The 20,989-nt window shown below is 35.2% G+C and overlaps 2 protein-coding genes across 2 annotated transcripts in view; one reads left to right on the forward strand and one right to left on the reverse strand.

The window, feature by feature from the left end:
- LOC146166563 (uncharacterized) overlaps positions 1-8,521 on the reverse strand; it is a 37,476-nt gene extending 28,955 nt beyond the window's left edge. Inside the window, exons 1-5 of the mRNA XM_083389383.1 lie at positions 8,363-8,521; positions 6,343-6,447; positions 5,561-5,776; positions 3,931-4,086; positions 3,419-3,525 (exon numbers count right to left, since the gene is read on the reverse strand). Coding sequence (XP_083245509.1) covers positions 3,419-3,525; positions 3,931-4,086; positions 5,561-5,776; positions 6,343-6,447; positions 8,363-8,468 — 690 coding nt within the window. The 5' untranslated portion in view covers positions 8,469-8,521. The remainder of the gene's footprint in view (positions 1-3,418; positions 3,526-3,930; positions 4,087-5,560; positions 5,777-6,342; positions 6,448-8,362) is intronic.
- A 3,143-nt stretch (positions 8,522-11,664) lies between these two features.
- LOC146166564 (ADP-ribose glycohydrolase MACROD2-like) lies at positions 11,665-13,252 on the forward strand. The gene has a single exon (XM_083388912.1). The coding sequence runs from the start codon at positions 11,688-11,690 to the stop codon at positions 12,762-12,764; it is 1,077 nt and encodes a 358-aa protein (XP_083245038.1). The 5' UTR covers positions 11,665-11,687; the 3' UTR covers positions 12,765-13,252.
- Positions 13,253-20,989: the final 7,737 nt, after the last annotated feature.

Here is a 20,989-nt window from a genome sequence, read left to right on the forward strand (position 1 = left end):
AGAATTAATGTAAACTAGTAGGTGTAGAAATTATCAGCCTTCCTATGGGAGCGAAAAATTGTAACAAAAAATTAAAGATTTGCGTAAAATATTACCCCGGAAGATTTATTTTCCTAGGTTTATGTAAAAACGTCAACAAAATAATCAGGTTGCTTTATATGGACAGAATAAAGGAAATGTGTAAAATACTTTTAAAATGAGATTAAAAATAACGACAAGCCTGTATTGATTTGTTGCAAAGTGTAGCCACAGCGGGACAAAAAGGTTTCCAAAAATAGAAATCGGTCGGCGTTTTATTCCTATCTGTCAACGCCGTCTACTAAAACAGGTCAGCCGCCATTCGCAGCGGATTCGGGGTTTTCAGATTCCATCATAGGCAAGGAATATTCATCAAAGATTGGCTCGACGGTTGGTGTTACACAGCAGAATGCAATCCCGAGGGATAGAGAATTTCCTAGGTCGGAGAAAAGAGAACAACAGCAGCAGCATCAGCAGCAGCAGCAGCACACTTGTGTCTGAAGTGACGAGGTTGTCCCTTGAGGGGTTTGCCTTAAAGCTTTTCCAACAGAAGGCGTTGTGTGTATGAGCGCCTGGGCTCGAGATTGATTAACAACAATTCTACAGCAACCTGCTTCGGGTTGCCAGTTAGTATTTTTTTTAACGCCAATTTGAAAATTTAGGCTTTTTTGTTTAAAAATGTCATGATTGTTATGTTTAGATGAGATCAAACTAACACAGAAAGAGAAAAAAATTCCAAAAAAATGACAAAAAGAGAAAAAATTAAGCAAATTTGCCACAAAAAGAGAAAGTCAATGTACAAGCATGACCATTTATTGCAATTTTGATTTATTTAAGAAAAAACATAGGCTTGGTAGACTTGTAGTAGATTTGGCTTTTTTATTTTTTCTATCTGGCAACCCTGAACCTGCTTATTTGCTGCGCCGCCAATACACGCCACTGTTGGGTGTCGCAAAGGGCTAGACGGGATTTTAAAGAACATCACTTCGCAATGGCAATCAATTAGAGCGCCTTGCTAGCGGCAGTAAATTGATTAGGAAAATGAATTAACGGCCTGTTTTTGTGACCACGTGCTGCCTTTGGGAGGTCTCGGTGCGACAAGCAGTGCGATTTACTCCAAAGTAATGACTTCGATCCTTTTTGAAAGCTAAAAGGCGTCGGTGACTCTAAGGAAATCCCCAACTGATTTTAACTTGGTTGTGTTGCCGTTCGTTTAATCAGAATGTTGGAATTGATATAGTTTCTTGGATTTATATTTACAAGATACATACAGCATGCGTGTACACCATCCAGCCGTTCTGAAATCCCTTTTTAGGGGTATGGGGGGTATTACATTAGCTTTCTTGAAAATTCGAACTGTCAAACGAAAGTATATAAAAAGGTGTATTTTTTATAAAAATCCGAAACGTGCTTGTTAATTTTGTTTTTCATAGTGTTCCTTGTACGTATGTATCTTACTTTTACAGTATTTAAATTCCTTTAAACAAATCTCCAATCCTGGATTTCCCCCCGATTTTTTAGTATTACTCGCTTGATATAGTTCAAAAATGATGAAACAGGGCGTGGCCAGGGTTTTTTAAGGTTTGGTTTGGGTGACCGCTAAGTAGTTTTAAGAGACCGCAAGTGTTTCATTTAAATACCAAAAAGTTGCAAGTCCAAAATTTGGGAAACCGCTGGAGAAATTTGGGGAACCCGTTTCGGTTCCCCAAAACACCTTAAAAAAACACTGGGTGTGGCAATTAGGACTTAAAGATATAAAATATAGAAATGCAAAACCAAGTGAAACAGTTATCAAAAAGGCATTGGGCAGTGTTTGACAAACCTTCCCAAAACACAGATATTTATTTGCTTAAAACACAAGTTCTCGTTCATATTTAAATCATTTCCTTTATTGGCAAATTAGCCTTTCATCATCACCACTCCGTTTATTATCTAAAGGTGAAAAAATACAAAAGGCGATATGAATGGATTCATCTGCAATTAAGGTCATTGCTATTTGTAAGATTTTCAAGCCGAGGGCCTAACACTCAGTAATGTCAATTTCCTTAACAACACAAGTTCGATTTCATATAAATCACTTCCTTTTCGGGTAAATTGATTTTTTATCATCACTGGTCCATAAAGTCGTGATATCAGTCGCAATTAAGAACGGCCATTGTGTTTTGTGTCAGTGACCGAATTGCTCATTCCTATTTGGAACATTCTCAAGCCGAGAGCCAAACACTCAGTCATGCATCAATAAATCAATTTAATTTAATGAGGATCAGGTCGGCTTACTTGCGGCATAATGAATGACGTCACACTGTGCCTGCCCAAAACGCGTGACATCACATTTGATAGTCGTGAAAAAATAAGGTCGCAAGTGGAAAAGTAGATCGGGGATGGTTTAAAGAATTAGTAACAATTTTGTCACAGGTATCTAATTCACTTTGGAACGCAATACACGCATATTTTAGTAATTTCAACAAAAATACTAAATATTTGATAAAATCACAAAGTTTAAAACAACGAAATAACGATTTTATCGATTATAATGGCTTCAGTGTTTTTTTGTAATTACTAAGTTTAGTTAATAACGTTTTTAAACAATCAGCTTATAAGCTGGAACAAAATCTTTTTAGAAAGATCTTGGTAAAAGAATAACACATTTACCGATTGTCATTGCTAAAATACGTAAAGGAGAATAATAAGCAAAATATACCGTAAGTAGTACGCGTGTTTTTTTGTTTTTTTTTTTAAGTACAAAATCGAAGGAGAATATTGCCATTTGAGCTTTATATAGCAATATTATAAAACCGTCGATGCTTATACACTATTGAATGCAGTGACGCTATTCCATCGCACCCTAACTGTTTTAAAATGCAGCTCGGCATGTGTATGACGTAATGCAAGCGCATTCATTATTTATACATACTCGAAGCACACGAGAAGCCACAGCTCTACCCGGACATCAAATGTGTAACAAGCGCCCGACGCTATTTACCAAACTCGTTCTCCAATGTGAATAACAGTAGCCTAGCCTGTTTTCAGTAGAAAGTTTTTAACTAGTTTCAACAAAAATAATAAAGCCATTATATTCGTTAAGGCTTTTTTTGAAATTACTGAAAACAACGTGTTCAAAGCTTTTTAACTAGTTTTAGGGTTTTCCCTATACAAAAGTCAAAAGTTAACGCATTTAATAAATATTTTGAACCTAAAATTTATTATTGTCATTCCTAAAACATTAAAAGGGAAACCACAAGCAAAAATGGTCGAAAGTGTTTGTTTTTTCATAAGTACCAACAAACACGCAACGCTGTTTAGCAAATTGATTCTTAAATGTGAATAACAGTCCCCTGTTTTCAGTGAAAACTTTTTAATCATTACAATTTTTGCTTTTGATACTCGTGTTTAGGTGTACCTGTTCACTTGTAACGTCTTCCAGATATTCTCCAAAATGCTCCAAGGTTTTTCCTACGCCAGCAGAGTGGCCATCACCAACTCCGTTGAGTGACAAGTTTTGGATATCTAAGAACAGAAACCAAAGTTTTTGTGGCCACCAGTATCAAATTAACATAACAATCTAAGAACAGAAATTCCAACTTAACTAGGATTAAAAAAACAAAACACACAAAATAATGGAAAAAGTTCAAATTATAATCAAAACAAGCTTTATTATTAGCATGTAAATAAATACAGTTACATTTTTCTGTTCTTTGCTTTAAGTAACAACCGAAAATTAAATATCATTGTCGGTTCAACCAATACAAGCATCACTTCAATCAGTAAATGTAGTAATTAACTGAAATACACAAAAACAATATAAGGAGTCCCCTCAAAAATAACAGAAATGTAAAACTGGTAAAGTAGTATCAGGTATAACATTGAATCGTTATTGTTTCAAAGTATGAGTACCAGAAGCACTTCCCTTACCTGTCATTTTTGTGTCAAATGGATCGGAAACAACAAGGTCAAAAGATTCGCTATCGTTTAAGTCCTCTTCGAGTGTCCACTTTGAAGCAAAACACGAACTGATAGTCAGGTGAAGTTTGTCATTAGATTCAGAAATAGAAGAAATCACTTTTGGATCTGTCATAAATAATTTAAGATATGTAAAAAATCAATTTCTATATGGGTCGCTAAGTAGAGGGGATACTCAGACCAATAAAATGTTAAAAACTGTCTTTATACAGCGGGAATAATAACATGAACGTAAAGTAAAGCAAGTATAACACAACTAATTGGTTAAATTACAGAACAATAGTGATAACAGGAATAAGGCGCGAAGTAAATAGCAAATCAAGGCCATACAAAACAAGTGTTTAACAGCATAAATTTATCTAGCAGAAACAAAATATAAGCAATAGGTTCAATACAAGAATAATCTTTAAAAAAAAAAAGAAACTTAATCAATCACATAGTGGAAAAACTCATAATAAATTTTCATATATTAAAATAAGTATATACAATTTTTTAGTCTATGACTAACTGCAATGATTCAGACCAAACAAAAATCTACATTGAGAGACTACTTTTTCCCTGTGCTGCCTCCAATCCACAACAGGATCAATGTGCTTGTCTGGAGTGCAGCTAAACAGTCACGTAGCTGTCCAGACTGCTTAGCACACAAACCTTACAGCCTGCAGGCAGCACACCATGCCTACACCACACAGGAAAAAGGCTGTAATGCCGTAATGCATATTTTATAAGGCAGTGCCAGCTGACTCTCATCTGGGGACCCATTCGTAGCAGAAATCAATCGCATCTCTCGCAAAAATGGATTACCTTAAAACGCCGGCACCATTACGCTGCCTGGTCATATCAATGCGACATCTTTAAAACTCTCGACGGAGTGATTTTTAGTCGATTGCATGCTACTGGACATATCATTATCGATGGAAATATCATCTTTTCAAAACATCTTTGAATGATTTAAGTTTTTGAGGAAAATAATGCCTCATCAAAGCAAACATTTACAAATGTATTGACCATTGTTAAAAAAAATTCAGTTGTCTATTTTTTGTGATCAAAAGACTTTGGAAACAGAGATCCAAAAGAAAGTTATGGTATTTAAATGTTATGGTTTCAAATGTTTTTAAAACCAAGCCAACTGGTGTAAAAAATATAGATTTAAAACCAATGAGTGTAAAATACACAACAGCTTTATCGAAAAAGTGGCATAAACAGCAAAACATTTCTTATAAGGTTTTATTCCCATTGCAAAACTTTTAAAAGGTCTCCTAAGACCTTAATTGTTTCATAATTGTTTCAACTAAAACTACAACAGATAATTGATGAAATAATAATAATATTATTATTATTTTTGTTAATTTTGGGATCTAAGCCTGCTCCAACATTGCTAGTTGTTGATCTCTTCTCCATATCGTAAGATTCAATGAATCATTCGAATTAAGTATATTAGCAGAACTGATGATGCTTTTTGCGTAACTATAGTATTCTGCTTTTGTTGAATAAAGTTGTTTTAGATCTTTTTTACAACCTTTGTGGTTTTGCTTGAATCTACAACACATGAATGTTGAATAGCTCGCCATACTTAACAAACCTGTTAAAATATCCAGCAATGTTTTGGGAGAGAAAAGTCCGTCTTGCAGATACCAGTCTGCCCTGCCATCGATGGAATGTCCTCCATATACAATAAGTCTGTCTTTCGCAGGGGTCAACAGAATTCGAGCTATTTCATTTTTCACAATCAAAAAGGTGGGATTCACCAGAAGTGTGGCTGACACTTGAGAAGTGCTGTAATAGACTTCAACGAAACCTTGAAAAGTGTGTAGAACTGTGTTAAATTTTTAATTCTCAGTCAAACTCACATGATATTAATGGTTGAGGGTTGTAGTAAAACGTAATAAGAATATCAAAGCCCATACAGAAGTAGGTATCATCTTGAACATTTCAAATAACTCTTTATTCATTTTCAACATCAAAGTTTTTTTCAACATCAAAATGATGCCAAAAATGAATAAAGAGTTATTCGAAACGTTCAAGATGATGCCTTCTTCTGTATGGGCTTTGATATTCTTATTACGTCACACATGATATTGTTTGATAAATTATTACATAATTGAAAATATGAGTTTCACAGAAAACTAGCAGGCCTACTCATTGGTATGCTAAATAAAATTTAAACTAAATTGACAAAAAGATCCATTAGGCAAATTATAATTTGTAGAGTTCTTAACAGCTCTATTATTTTGTTTTAATTGGAAACAAAGGTGAAAAACCTCTTTAAAGTTTCATAGATTTAATAGAAATCCAAAATGCAGATTTGCTATGTTTAGTTTACAAATAAAACGCTGAAAACAAATGTCAATTTAAAAAAAATACCTGGTTCATCCTCGCTTACACAAACTTTTGCTTTTGAGGGAAATGAAGTGAACAGTTCGTTGACTACTTCGCTGCTGTTAATTCTATTGGACCAATTAGAAATACCTAAAATAAAAATGAAACACAATCAGCAATTAATATAAATTAAATTACAAGCCAATGATTCTTGTATAAAATAATAGTTTTAACTTTTGGAACGAAAAAAAAAATGTTGTGGATAGGGATGTTCAAAGTAGAATCCCAAGGTATTCTAGAATAATAGGTTTCGAATCTAGAATAACGAATCCAGAATAGCGAATCCTAGTATATTTTTATTAAATTATTTAACCTCGATTTTGTTTGGGGAAGGGATTAATCTTAATCTACCCTACAGGGCCCACAATCACAGCAATAAATCGCCCAAACAATTTTCTAACATGTGTACATTATAATAAAAAAACTCTCTCATATGTTTAACATTCTTAACAACTGTCATCTGAAGCCGTTCTGTAAACTGGAATATGTCAACTGTCCAGGTTGTGTCCAAAACTTATATTTTTGCCAATAGTGAGCAAATGCAACACTGCACACAGAAGTCTTAAGCAATTCGGTCCTGTTTTTGAAAGCATTGTTAAGTCTTATTGCTTCTTTTTTGACTAACATGATCTGTTATGCAGTCAAATGATGTACTGCAAAGAATACAAAGTTATTATTGACATAACGAATTCTTGACAATTACGTTGTGCATAACTGCATAACTTCCCTGAATATTGGCCTAAAGTTGACCTTAAGTAACCCCATAGCGCATTTTGTGGACGGCCAGCACGTTTTGCAACGCTATGTTACTTTTGCAACTTAACGCATTTAGGGAAATTGCGAACTCCACACCAGACATTACACGCTAGTCGCTCGCCCAATAACGCTTGATTGACACTTAATTATTAGACGAACGTTATCGCGAGACGCGGTAATTGGTCGCCCGAAAAAACGCTGACACTGCACTACGAGGTTACACTTAAAGCAAGCACTATGCATTGGTCGCCGCAGCGACAGGCCAAATTACCACACGCGTTTGTACAATTAGGCGCGACGGTCGGCGGTAAAACATTAAATTATATCGGTTCCAATTACCCGAAATAAATGGCAGAATTGGATTCGAATCTCATCTGGATTCGAATCCAAGGATTCGATATTCTACTTTGAACATCCCTAGTTGTGGAAATAACGCATTCATTTGTAGGATTGACTTGGCTAACTAAAGATTGGAAGTGAATAAACAGTAATCAATATAGTGTTGTTGTGAGGCATGGTTTCAATTATAAATGTTTATAGTTGCAATAATTTTTCCCTAAAGAAGATTACCTGTATAGTATAGTTGGCCCAAACTTTGGTACTATAATAATATTTTGTCATAAGAAAAATTTGAACAAACAGCAACTACCATAATTAACCAAGTTACTTTACATGGGTTTTTATAAAAAGAATATCCAACAAAGTTGTTACCCCAATGATACAATTCTAGGCAAGTTATGCATACAAAAGTACTCATATTAAACCCTTATAAAATATTTATATTTCAAGCCTGCTTTGTACCATATTGCTCATCATAGGGTGAACAAAATTAAAGGTAGATTCATTTCTGGCAAAAGATTAAATGCAAAAAACGTTTGGCCGAAATAAAAGGCCAAAAGTCGGTTTTATATGCCATAAATGCTATCGTGTATTGTAACACAGGGAAATTTTAGTCAACATAACATCACTGGCATGGTTTTGGGCAGCATTCCACATCAAAGTACTTTGGGGGAATGGCGCTGGAATGCAATGGTACCAAAGTATCACTTTCATTGAGTAAAACATTGCTCTTGATTAATTGTATATAGTTGGAAGCAAACACAAATACAGGTAAATGTATTTATTGAAGAATGGCTAAAATTAACAATAACCTTAATCACCAGCATACACTCGAAATCACAACAACAAACATACACAAAATTTTTATATCTATGTTTGTTAGCTGGCAGTTACAAAATTATTAAATCACCTCTGGTAATGGTTTGTGAAATATGCTTGACAAACTCTGGATCATCCAATGCACCAACAATGACAAGAATCCTTAAAGACGGCGCCTTTGAAACTGCAGGCTCCATTAGGCAGAATTCTGTGGAACTTTCTTATCAGTTACACTAAATGGTCGCGCGAAATTGTCTGCAGAAATATTGAACGCAGAATTTGAATAGGTTTATTGGTAAACGACTGAAAGTAAGGCATTACCACCAAAGCTTGCCACATGTTACCCTACTATTCCAACATTAAAAGTGACAGCGGCTTCCTAATAAACACGGCATTTACGTAACAAGCATGCTATTACTACATTCACACGGCGACGTTCATTAGCTAATTCACATATTTTGGTTTACTGAAATAGTACAAGAGCAACATGTTGTCCTGTGTTGCCAGTATCGGTTAATCTACATTTCACAATGCTGAGAAGTGGCTCGGCGCCAATATGCGATGCGACAGAATGATAAACTCTCGAGCCAGACTTGTCAGACAAAATAAACCACTTGGAGTGAAGTAAGACGGGCGTGCTGTGATTTGAAGCTTTTTCGCTACGCGTGATTGCTCAAAACCTTGACCGCTTCTTTTTCATTTGGCGAGCGTTCAAACCTGAAAAAATATAAAAGCGTTTATACAGGCGTTTGGTAACTTCGGTTTAAAAATGCGAACATTTGGTGGCGTAGGAAAGTTTAAATGTATAGCCAACTGACCCATTTTCAAGTATTTAAGGATATGTGATGTGGCATTAATTAGAGCATAAATCCAAAATTTTAAGCAATATTACTTAATTTAACGGATGGAGACATATTATTTTTAAGTCAATAGCTTTTTAACTATTTTTAGATTAAACTTGTTTTGTTAATTTTTTACGGGGAATCCCCGATATAAAAACATAAGTAACACATATTGTTACACGAAACTTGAGATAAAACATTTTTTGTCACATTTTAATCTTGTTTGCTCTTTCGAAAAACTTTTCACCCATTGAATATATCGTAGATTGCATTTCGCGATAATGAAGGTTAAAATTGGCCCAAAATTTTATAGTTGAGATATATGCATATTCATATGACGAACATCTTATAAAGGCAATTATTATTTAGCCACAAAATGGACGATCCTTAATAGTTAACTTCTAGCAATCAGCAAAGCAAAACTAGATCAAGGTGAACTGCAAGTTATTTCTTACAAATTTTAAAAGAAACTAATGGCTTTTGCTAACCTCATAACTATTTAAAGTACAGGGCGCTGGTTTAGAATCCTACCACATTGTTTTAAAGTTACTGAATATAGCAAACACATTAAAAACTGGGGAGAAACATTAAAAACTGGGAGAATAAATGCCGGACCCACCTCAACCTAAACGCTGACTGGCACCCTAAACCAAATAATGTGTGTGTTGATTTTATAATTTAGACGCTGTGGTAGGATCCCAGACTAACGTTAAATAAAGCAATAAAAATTAAAAAAGGAGGCCAAAAAAGTGTGCAAGACCAAATAGTCTTTGAAAACCCCTATGTTTTTCCAAACGTCTTTCACTGGTCGTTAATTTTATTTTATGTTTAGCTTAAGAACGTTAAATACAGCAATAAAAGGTAAAAAAGTGTACAAGACCAATATTCTTTGAAAACGCCAATGTTTTTCTAAACGTCTTGGTCAAAAATGGTTAATATCGCTGGTTGTTAATTTCATTTATGGTTAGCTTAAGGTATGTGTTTAAAGAGTTTAATTGTAAAACCATTTTTTCAACTATTTGTTCTTGTTAAAATTAAAATTTTCCCCACCAGGCAACATGTCAATAGATAAAAATTAAGCATTGGTCTAGAATCCTACCACAACGTCTAAGCAATTATTACTTTGTTTAGGGTATGGGTTAGCATTTGGGTGAGGTTCAGTTAAGTGTTATTATATTTCTAACCTAATAAAAATGCATGACTCACTCAAAAATTTACAAATAAAAGCCATTTTTAGTGTCTATATTGTTCTATTTTGGCATAGTATTTCCAGAAAAAAATATTTGGTGTGACTCTTTGGCGACCATAAAATAATTATGGAGTGCAGTCAGGCTTTTTCCTAATTTCAATTTTGACAATTAAACAGCCAGTATGGCAGAAAGCTGGCAACTTGGCGACTATGTCGGCCGAAGAATCAGATAGAAAACCGAAGAAACTGGTCCGAAAAAAAAAAAAATAATTTTTTTTTCTTTGAAAGATTGATTTGCAAAAAAATGTGTGCACGTTCTACACCTATTCAATCCAATATATTTTAAAATGCTGAATATGTAGAAACGTTATGCACTAAAATTGGCACGAAATAATTTTGTTGTGCCATTCTGAAAAAAGTTCGAAGCATGTTGTTTAGCAGAGGAAAGTCAGTGTTTGGCCTGTAGATTGTTGATTAGTTTTAAAAGTGCTAAATTTTGATAGAATTGTTGTGTATTTGCAGTTTTACTTGATTTGGCAAGTACTTCTTTATTGAGTTAAAAAAGCAATCATGATAGTCGCCATTCCTGTTAAATAGACAGGTATGACATTTACTTTGGCATATCAAGAATGTACCAGGCCATGCTGGTCCATCTAACTAAGGCCTAAACTATATTTTTGGCTGTTTTAGTTATATATGCAAAAAATGTTCGCGCTTCGCGCAAAATTCGGCCTCTTTTGCTATGGTTGTGTCTCTGAGGCATATATATTTAGCCAAAAGGTATTATGAATACTATGGCATGTTGCACTTCAACACTGTGGGGCTCTAATTTCGCCAAATAATTTGTATTAACTTGGATTATAACACACCGTTTTTTTTTATTAAAAATTTCCCCCAGTTAAAAAAAAAAAAAATTTTTTTCTCCCAATTTGAAGAAGTTTTTTCTCGCTTTTCAATTTGATTTTGCATGTGTGCACATGAGTTTGCTCGAAAACAGCGTATCTATGTAATAGTACTGGGGTAAGAAAAGCAGACATGTTCACCCCCAGTTCCCCAGACTGTACTTCAGCATACACCATATGTATTTCTTTATGTCACAAAAATATTGTGCGCCTTCAGCACAACTTTTTGCTAATTCATTTATTTCCTAATCCTGTTTATCGCCTAAATATGGAAAGGTTGATACATTCCTTTGACGAACACATCATTTAAGTTTTTGGGCACAACCAAAAAACCGAAGAATTTACGCCAACAATGCTTGTCAACAGAAGGCTGGCAAGATTCTGCCAGCCTGTAAACAGCAACTACCATGTGACTTTATCAGGGTTAATAATTAAATTTAGTGATTATTTTTCCAGGTAACGAACTTAAAATAGCTTATTTTGATGATCAGGTCCCTCATAATGGAAAGTATTAAAGGGAAAATCGATCTGCAAAAGAAAGATATTACAACGTTGAAAGTGGATGCGATTGTAAATGCAGCAAACGAAACACTTTTGGGCGGAGGAGGTGTCGATGGAGCGATTCACCGAGCTGCGGGTCGCCAACTTCTCGAAGAATGTCGGAAATTAAATGGATGTCAAACTGGAAAGGCAAAAATTACACGTGGGTACAACTTACCTGCAAAGTTTGTCATTCACACCGTCGGCCCATTCGGTGAACATCCCAAACTGTTGGAAAGCTGTTACAAAAACAGTCTGGATCTTCTCAAAGAGAAAAATCTTCGAACAATTGCGTTTCCTTGCATTTCAACCGGCATATATCATTATCCAAACCAAAATGCTGCCGAAGTCGCCTTTGAAACTGTGTATAACTGGATTAAAGACAACCCAGGCTCAATTGAAAGGGTAACTTTTTGTCTTTTTCTTGATGATGATGAAAAAATTTATAAACAATTGCTCAAGAAATATTTCCCAGAAAATGATGGTAGTTCAGTGGATGGTGAGGGTTACCGAAAACGCAATCAAGAAAAGGTTAAATCTGACAAAACAAAACAGGATAAAAAAGGTGAAAAGTCTGGCAAAAGTTTACTTGACTGTGTACCATTTTTGGGATCAAAGAAAGAGAAAAATCCAAAAGGTAAAGAAACTGCCCCAGAGTCACATCCTGGTAAAGCTACACAATCTAACAAATCTGTGCATACAGCTGTTAATAAAGATTCCCATCACCAAGCTAAAATTCCTGTGGTACATGACAAAGAGGCTGATATGGAAAACACCAAATTGAAAGGTGAAAATGTTAAGGGCAATTCTAAAGAGCAAAGAATGCCAGATCGCGGCGAAGAAGAAATGGAGGACACAAGCAACCAACAGAAGCGTGTAAAAGATGATGCAAGAGCTGGAGATGGAAAGCCAACTGATGAGCTTCAGAAACCTACAGAATTGAATGACAATTCGCCCGAATCGGATAAAAATGATTTAGGGTCTGACACTAAAGAAAAACTTGAAAGCATTGATGTATAAGCTTGTCCAATTTTGCATTTCTTCTCCAGACAATTTTTTGATTCTAAATGTTTTCAAATGATATTATATATTTAATGCAAAATACCTTGTAATTCTTCCATTACATTACGAATGAGTTTCACTTCATGTTTCGACAGATTGTTTTTTTTAGTGTATAAACCATTTTAGTTCCTACTGTATTTTTTATTTGATGTGTTGTGTTGTGCTGTTGATTGTAGTAAACTATTTTCGAGTTGCATGCATAAAAACTAACCTATAAATATATTTTAAAAAACATTTTTCCCTATTGTGTGAATTATTTTTTGGGGTAAAATTGAAAGTCTTGCCAATGCACCTGTTCAATATATATTAAGGTGTGGTACATTTTGTTACTATGGAATTGTTGTGTCATTGTTTTTTGAGTGTCAAAAGCAATTTGAAATTCAACTTAAAAATTAGTATTTTTTTTCATTTTGCTGTACTCACTACAACTTTAATAAAGTTTCTAATTGTGTTTGAATAAATGCTTGCTAACGTTTCTCGAGGAGGCCTAGACTTTATTTTTAGAGGAATTGTGGCAAGTATTGGCGCCATGCTTGTTTCTCGACTCGCTCCTCTCTGAAACTATGTAGCTCATTTGGTAGAGCGACGGTCCCGGCTTGACCGGAGGTCGTGAGTTCGAACCTCACTATAGGATAGTTAATTTTCTAGCCTGACCTGCTTGCATCATTGATCGACAAATTCAGTGCGTCTGCGATGGCTTTAGGTGTACTAATTATACGTAAGCCGTAATGGTTGGTCAAAAAGCTGCTTCAGAAGTGCTAGATCACAGCTGTTAACACACATTAGAGCAGGGGTGGGCAATTATTTTTAACCGCGGGCCGCACAAGAAACTTGAAATGTTTTGGCGGGCGGGTAAAAAATAGGATCTAAAACATACGCAATGTGACGTCATACTCTGACGATATAAAACAAATTAGCTAACGAACTTGTTATTACGTCTGAAGTTAGTACACCGAAAGCCATTGCAGACTCACCGAATCTGTCGATCATTGATGCAAGCAGGGCAGGCTGGAAAATCAACTATCCTATAGTGAGGTTCGAACTCACGACCTCCGGTCAAGCCGGAACCGTCGCTCTACCAACTGAGCTATGCAAGCTCAGAAGGGAACGAGTCGAGAAACAACCATACGCCAATGCTTGCTCAATCTGTTAGTACAAGCAACCTCATTGCGTTTAAAGTTGTGCGAAAATGTGCAATTTAAATCAAATTTAAAGAAGCCACAAGACGTCGCTCGAAGCACGAAAAATGCTCCTAAATTTCTATTAAAATGTAAAGTTTAATTTAGATTTAGAGGGGTTCGCGAAGCATTGATTACTTTCGACCGAAGCGCAAAAAATATATAGGCCTAAATAATACGTTAAAGTAATTAAACTTTCGTTGGAGAGAGTGTAATAGGGCAGAGGACGCTATTTGTATAAAATGATGCCAAAAAATCGCGTGGACATACGAGAAAGATAGAAGAGTTTCGCGCGAAGCACGAAATAAATTTTCATTTTAGTATTTAAGGCTAAAAATCAAATTTCGTAGGGTCATGCCTAGATTCGGCCCTAAAACGAGTGTTTACGATGCAGCCCAACATATAGAAACTGGCCTTGGATTTTACTTATTTATAATTTTTTTGAAAAATAGTACTTGTAGTTGGTATATTAGTTCAGTTTTGCTTTTATTTTGCATTTTCTTCTTAAAATTTTTGAATTACAGATATATTGGATCTTCCACAATATTGTATAATGCATAAGAAACCTAACGATCCGGCCTTGATATAATGTCTGGAATCTTACAAATACCACCAGGAAGAAATTGCGAAAATACGTAGAACAACTCATTAGAAGTGCGAGAGAGACCACACGTCTTCGATTATTCTGTGAAAGAGCATTAATTGTCGTATCGAAAATGGCACAAAACGTAAAAAGTTTGTCAGCCTTTATTTCACATTTTGGTCACGCCTGAATTCACCGCCGAAGCAGTAATGGTTCCGGTCCGCTGCTTACGTATGTTTGCTAGCCCAATCATCAGACACGGCGTATTAAATATTTCGAGTGATTGAAGTTTTACGAAAGCCATTTAAAGTTAGAATATCCAAGGATATTCCTGTTGTTTCGCGTTAAAGCTACAATATGTTTTTCAAGGTTTGGCTTTTGTAACTGCTAAGAAATCGTAAGATAGCCTACCTGTATTTTATCCACTAACTGCTAATTTTCTGCTGTAGTTACAGACGTAGACTATATTTTAGTAGAAATTTAAGACACTATTTAAAAAGTGTTTATAGGTGTACAATCTAGAAATCTTCAAACGTATATCAATGCCACTAAAGTCTGTTAAATCGAAGTAACGCAATCGTTTGGGGTTCATTACTATTTCAGATGACTTTGAAACAACGTTTTTTATCCACAAAGCAAATTAACAAAGAGTAACTTGAATCGCACGCTAAACTAAACGCAACCAAAAGGTTAAAAAATGGCCAGTTAACAAAAGATCAATTATCAGAATACTAAACCTAATGTTTACCTTTAGATTTCAGGTCATAAAAATCTCTAGATCTTTTTAAAGGTGTTTAGATCTTTTTTTAAAAAAAGTTTTTTGTTTTTTTTCATTCGATTTTAAAAATAGAATTTTTAACAATGTTGGAACTACAGTACATGTAGCTTGTATTTAAAACAGCCAAAAATAATATTATATCCCAATTTATTATAGTACGCATAAATTAACCTTAAGTATTTACCGTTTATAAAGCAAACTTGGAAATTATATTTTTAAACCCTTTTTTGTTTATGTTTGGATAGATGCATCGTTGAAATGACTCAAATCATGCACTTTACTTAAGTGTAATTAAGTCATTTTTTTAACAACTTGACTTGACTTAGTCGTTTCAGTAAAATTAGCTTGACTTAATTCTTTTGGCCAAATGACTAGACTAGGATTTAATTCATTTCAAAATGTTTTTGATTATACAACACTGGATTTAGTTATTAACTTGTAGTCTAAAATGAACAAAAATGAATAAAGCATCACTAAATGGAGATAACACACAACATAAATGGTGATAGGAAATAGTTTAACACGGGGACGGCTTGGATATATACAGCGGTGCGGCGGGAATACGTTGCAGAAGACAGTCGATCTTAGTCAAAATACCCGAGTCATCGAGCTAATATAAACCGCCTTAACATCCGCTAAAGACTGGAAGGCTTGTTTCGCTTTCTTCGATGCGCTGGTAAGATTGATTCGCTAGTTATGATCTGACTCACCCCAACACTGCCACGTAAAGTTGAAGGGACGCAAAGCGTGATAAACACAATGTTGTTATGTAGGTTAGTTAGTTGCGCATCAGCCTGTCTATACGTGATTTCGTTGTTGCGTTTTGTAGTGGTTCCTATGCTTTTGCCTAGAGAGTTTCCATGTGTGCCGCGGAACTTTTGTAATTTTTGAAAATAAACCTTTCCTAGTCGTTATGCGCGATTTATACGATTTGACCGAATGGTCGTTTTTGCAGAGTTCTAGATACGAAAGAATACAGTTTGTTTAAGCTCAATATAAATGCATTGTCAGAAGCATAAAGTCATAAGAAAATGCGATATACTTTTGCTCAGTACTTGGGGCGACGGGAAAACGATTGAGAGACACTGCTTTTATATACAGTATTATAAAGCACAAAGTGATTAAGTGTTTAGCTATATTCCGCAACAATGTCACCTGATAATCAGAATAGAACAAGGTGCTATAACATGTATACAAGGCCAGTGTTTTTTTAAAGATGTTTTGGGGGACCGAAACAAATTTCTCCAGGGCTTTCCCAAATTTTGGACTTGCAACATTTTGGTATTTAAATGAAACACTTGCGGTCTCTTAAAACTACTTAGCGGTCACCTAAACCAAACCTTAAAAAAAACCCTGAACAAGGTAATCTGCTATAGTCAGCTCATAGGACATGTGTCTATTTTTAAGTTCCTTGACAATGTCACCTAATAGTATTGTCACATAGTTAATCATGTTTTCCTGGAACTTGATTTTGGTTGAAATCCACATTTAACATTTGAAGGCCCGGATAAACACTTTAATATTCCCGTTAGCGAAGCAGAAATCAACGGACAGAAACATATTGTCAACGATTTGGAAGTTAGTAAAGGTACACGCTTTTGTTAGATTTTAAAGGCGTTCGTTTAAATAATTTGCTAAAAATAGATACAAGAAATAGAATGATGTTTAAAGCGTATTCATGAAAGTATTTTTACAATTCGCAACTGTCACTTTTCATTTTGGTTTCGCTAAAATCGAATATTTTTCTTCAACGATATTTTACTATAGGCCTACAGGCTACTCCGAAAACCTGTTCATAGTTGTTTGAAAACATTTTCCGAAATAACTGTCAAATGTCGTTTAAAGAAATTTTTACAGTGAACATGTTGCTTTTTCTTTTGGTTTTGCTAATGGAATATTTTCTTCCGTGACATATTTTATTCTAATTTTAACTAATTTATAAGAGCTAAAGTTCAAACGAGAGTAAAGACTTTGTTAATGTTCAAGCTATTTCGTTCGAACCCGGTTAACTGTTTTATTATTTCCGGTTTAGTCACGCGGTTAAGCTAACACCTCTTCCCAAACTAATTAAGTCTTAACAACTTTAAACGTTAAACAATAATTAATTTTTTTAAGCGGATTCCTGATCAATTGCAAGATTTGCAAATTATTCAAATGAATCAAGCTATTCGGTTGTAATCTACATAAATCGTGATTTCGGCGCATCGGTACAACCGTTGCATTGCTCTGATTAGAAAACAATTCTTAAAGCGTTTTTGACTTTTCCCGAGGGATTAGGGGATTTACAGAATATTACTTTTAAACAGGAAATGATTTTACGCTACTGCAGTGTTGATCAACCGATTATTGTACCTGTTTGTTACTTCCCTATATGCTTACCTTACGCATCTGTAACAAACTTATTCAATTATCTATATAAATTTAAAGGTACTGCAAAAACAAATCCCAACTAATAAGAATATCAAAGCCCATACAGAAGTAGGTATCATTTTGGACGTTTGGAATAACTCTTTATTCATTTTCAACATTATTCGAAACGTCCAAAATGCAACCTACTTATGTATGGGCTTTGATATTCTTATTACGTCTTACTACAACCTCCAGTCAATATGCTCCGAAATCCTAACTACATTTTGATGTTGTAACAACTGCAACTAGGCAAAAATAAAAGTTATACCGACTTAAGTCACAATTAATATAATTTCAACCTTTGTCCCAATCGTCGCCACTCGCGACCCAAATGCGTCGCTGTTTTATTTTGTTGGGTCGCCGACCGCAGTAATTTTATATAGTTAGATTTATTCAGATTGGTTTTGAGCAAGATTTCTCCAGTGCTTCAAGAAAAAGCACTGCGAAGACGTGGACCATAGAAACTAAATTATAATAAATTTATAACAAAGGGTCCAATGAAGAAAATCGCTCTTATCCTTTTTTGTTTCGTTTTCGGGCCACCGCCAAAAATGCACGTTAATTGAAGGTTTTTAAATTTGTTATGAAGTACAAGATTGACGCATATTAAACTTAACCAGGGTTTGGCGCTAATTGTAATTTTCTTGCACAGATTTCCCGACTCAGTTTTAAACGCCATGACACATAACCAATAATAAGGTTGAACTTAAAGCGCATTGACCATGGATCAGAATGACAACTACGACGATAAAAGGACGACAACCAACAGCACAAAGGACGACCACGTCAACTCAAACGGTGGTCTCACAAATCCAGGCCAACAAATCTCAAAAGACGAGCCGATCGAAATGGTCACTTTCACCATAGAGAGCGAATCAAAAGCCAAAAAATTGAGTCAAAGCGACGAAAAAAGCATCCTTCCAGGGGATTTAACGCCCCAGGGGTATGATGCCGACTACGACGTCACTATAGAGAACCCTAGCTACGAGCTCACCCACTTGGTTGACCCCGAAGTGGGGTCAAATAGCGGCACGGGGTCCGAGGGTGGCCCCAATGAAACACAGACCGATCAGGTCCCAATGTCGTTTCACATTGGAGGGAAGGTCGATCAATATGGGTATTCCTCTCTCCAGCGAGGGATTTTAAACAGGACGCTGAAAGATGAAAAAGGGACTGAAGGTGGAAATGTTCAATATCGAACATCCGTCACTTCGAGAAGTAAGTTTTTTATATTTGTTATAGTTGCGTATAGAATATTGCCGCCTTAAACAAAACCTTTGCAGCTTTCTTTTAATTTAGCCTCGTTTTGAATCAATTTTTGTTTGAAAGCGCCGTCTGGCAAAAGCAAAACTTTGAAGTATTTTGAAGCATAATGAGTTGTAGGTTGTAATTTGGCGTAGTAAGACTATCACAGCTCATATAGTAGGCTAAGTTACTTTTTTAAAGTTTTGAATATCCCCTTATTTGTTTTTCAACGAGGTGATTAAAGGGATATTCAAAAACGTTTACAACTCCACTTACTTCTGTACGGGCTTTGGTTTTCTTACTACGTCTTAGAAATATATTGCTGTTTTTTGCAGGTTGAGATAACACAGCAAAATCCTGCAGCACTGTAGTGACATATATACGAAAAGCCCCTTTGTTATTTTACATTCAACCCTAGTTAGATTAAGGCAAATGCAGTTCATAAACTTCCAAAACCTCGAGTTAATTGTCCTTCATCTTTTGTCCACAGCATCCGGGAAGCGTCTCAGGAGGAAAGCAAGAAAGTCTTCTTCTTCTTCTTCTGCTTCCATTTCTACGTCTTCCGAATCCTACACAGAGACCGTGACGCTCCAGGAAGTTGCACCTGAACAAAGAGGTTTGACGCGTAAATATAACTTTTGCTGATTCAGGGTTTCTGAAACAATGAGCCGCGGTACGCCATAACGACTCACCAGATTGTCAGGATAAAAAGTAAAGCAGGCTGCTTAGAATTGCCGATGTAATGTCGGTGTAATTGCAGACATTCGTTTAAATGTTTTTTTTTAATTAGACATGCTGATAAAAGACATAGTGGTTCGGCAGATTGGTAAGTTAAAAAGCAAGGCAGCCTGTATAGAATTGACGACCTAATCGGGTGTAACTGCAGACATTTTTAAATGTTATTTGCTTTATAGTAGACATCTTGATTTCCAGTAAAAGCCAAAGTAGCTTAAGAGATCGGCAAGTTAAAAGTGAGGCAAGCTGCTAAAAATTGTCGCTATAATGTCGGTGTAATTACAGACATTCGTTTAAATGTTATTTGTTTCACAGTAGACATTTTAATTCCGCTAAAAGCCATATAGTGACTCAGGAGATTCACAAGTGTTATATTTGGAAGTTAAAAAGGAAATATTTGGAAGTTAAAAAGCAAGACAGGCTGCCTAGAATTGAAGACTAAATGCGGTTGTGATGGCATACATTCGTTTAAAAGTTATTTGTTTTACAGCTGACATTTTGATTCCGGTAAATTTGTAGAAAAACGTTGTTTAAAGCAACATATAGTTTTGCAGAAAAAGTGTCTAACGTTCATCGACGTTCGGTTTAGACGGCAAAAATGTTCACTTTGTTACTTTGTTACGGTACAAATTTGCCAGCGCATTTTTGATGTGTTCTTTTTTTAAGATATTGGAAAGTTTGTTTGTGTTAAGGTATGGAAACACCCGAAAATATATTTTTGTCTTTTCAATGCAAATGACTAAACTTTTTTCGTTTGGACTAACTTTGGTCTGTTTGTTACTATTTCGCTGCCTTAGGAGAATCGACTTGGCTTACAGGCGCTAGGCATGCTATACTATATAAAATACAATTTATTTTCAATTAGACTATACAAACTTTGTGACGAAAAACTTAAAAATCATCATGGCCTTTCACAAAATTTCTGAATCCGACTCTGGTTTCATATGCGATTGCAATACACAAGGTAAAATAAAACTAATGTGTCCCCGACTTAAGCTACTAGGTTAAAGTTAGTTATTTAATGACTCTGTGAAACTGTCAAGTGCAATTTGTATGCTGAGGTTTATAAATTTATAAACAATGTTCTACATTTGGTAATTTCTAATATCAACTTCATCATAAAATTTTCTTTTTTGTTGACGTTTTGTCATTTTTTTAAATTGAAGAAAGATTTACCCTTATAGGTAATCGCAACGTCGGCGCTGAAAACATATTTGTCCGAAGAACTCCTTTATAAATATACAATGCCTGGCAG

This window comes from Ascidiella aspersa, chromosome 1 (assembly GCF_963924565.1).
Source record: "Ascidiella aspersa chromosome 1, kaAscAspe10.2, whole genome shotgun sequence".
Lineage (NCBI taxonomy): Eukaryota > Metazoa > Chordata > Ascidiacea > Phlebobranchia > Ascidiidae > Ascidiella > Ascidiella aspersa.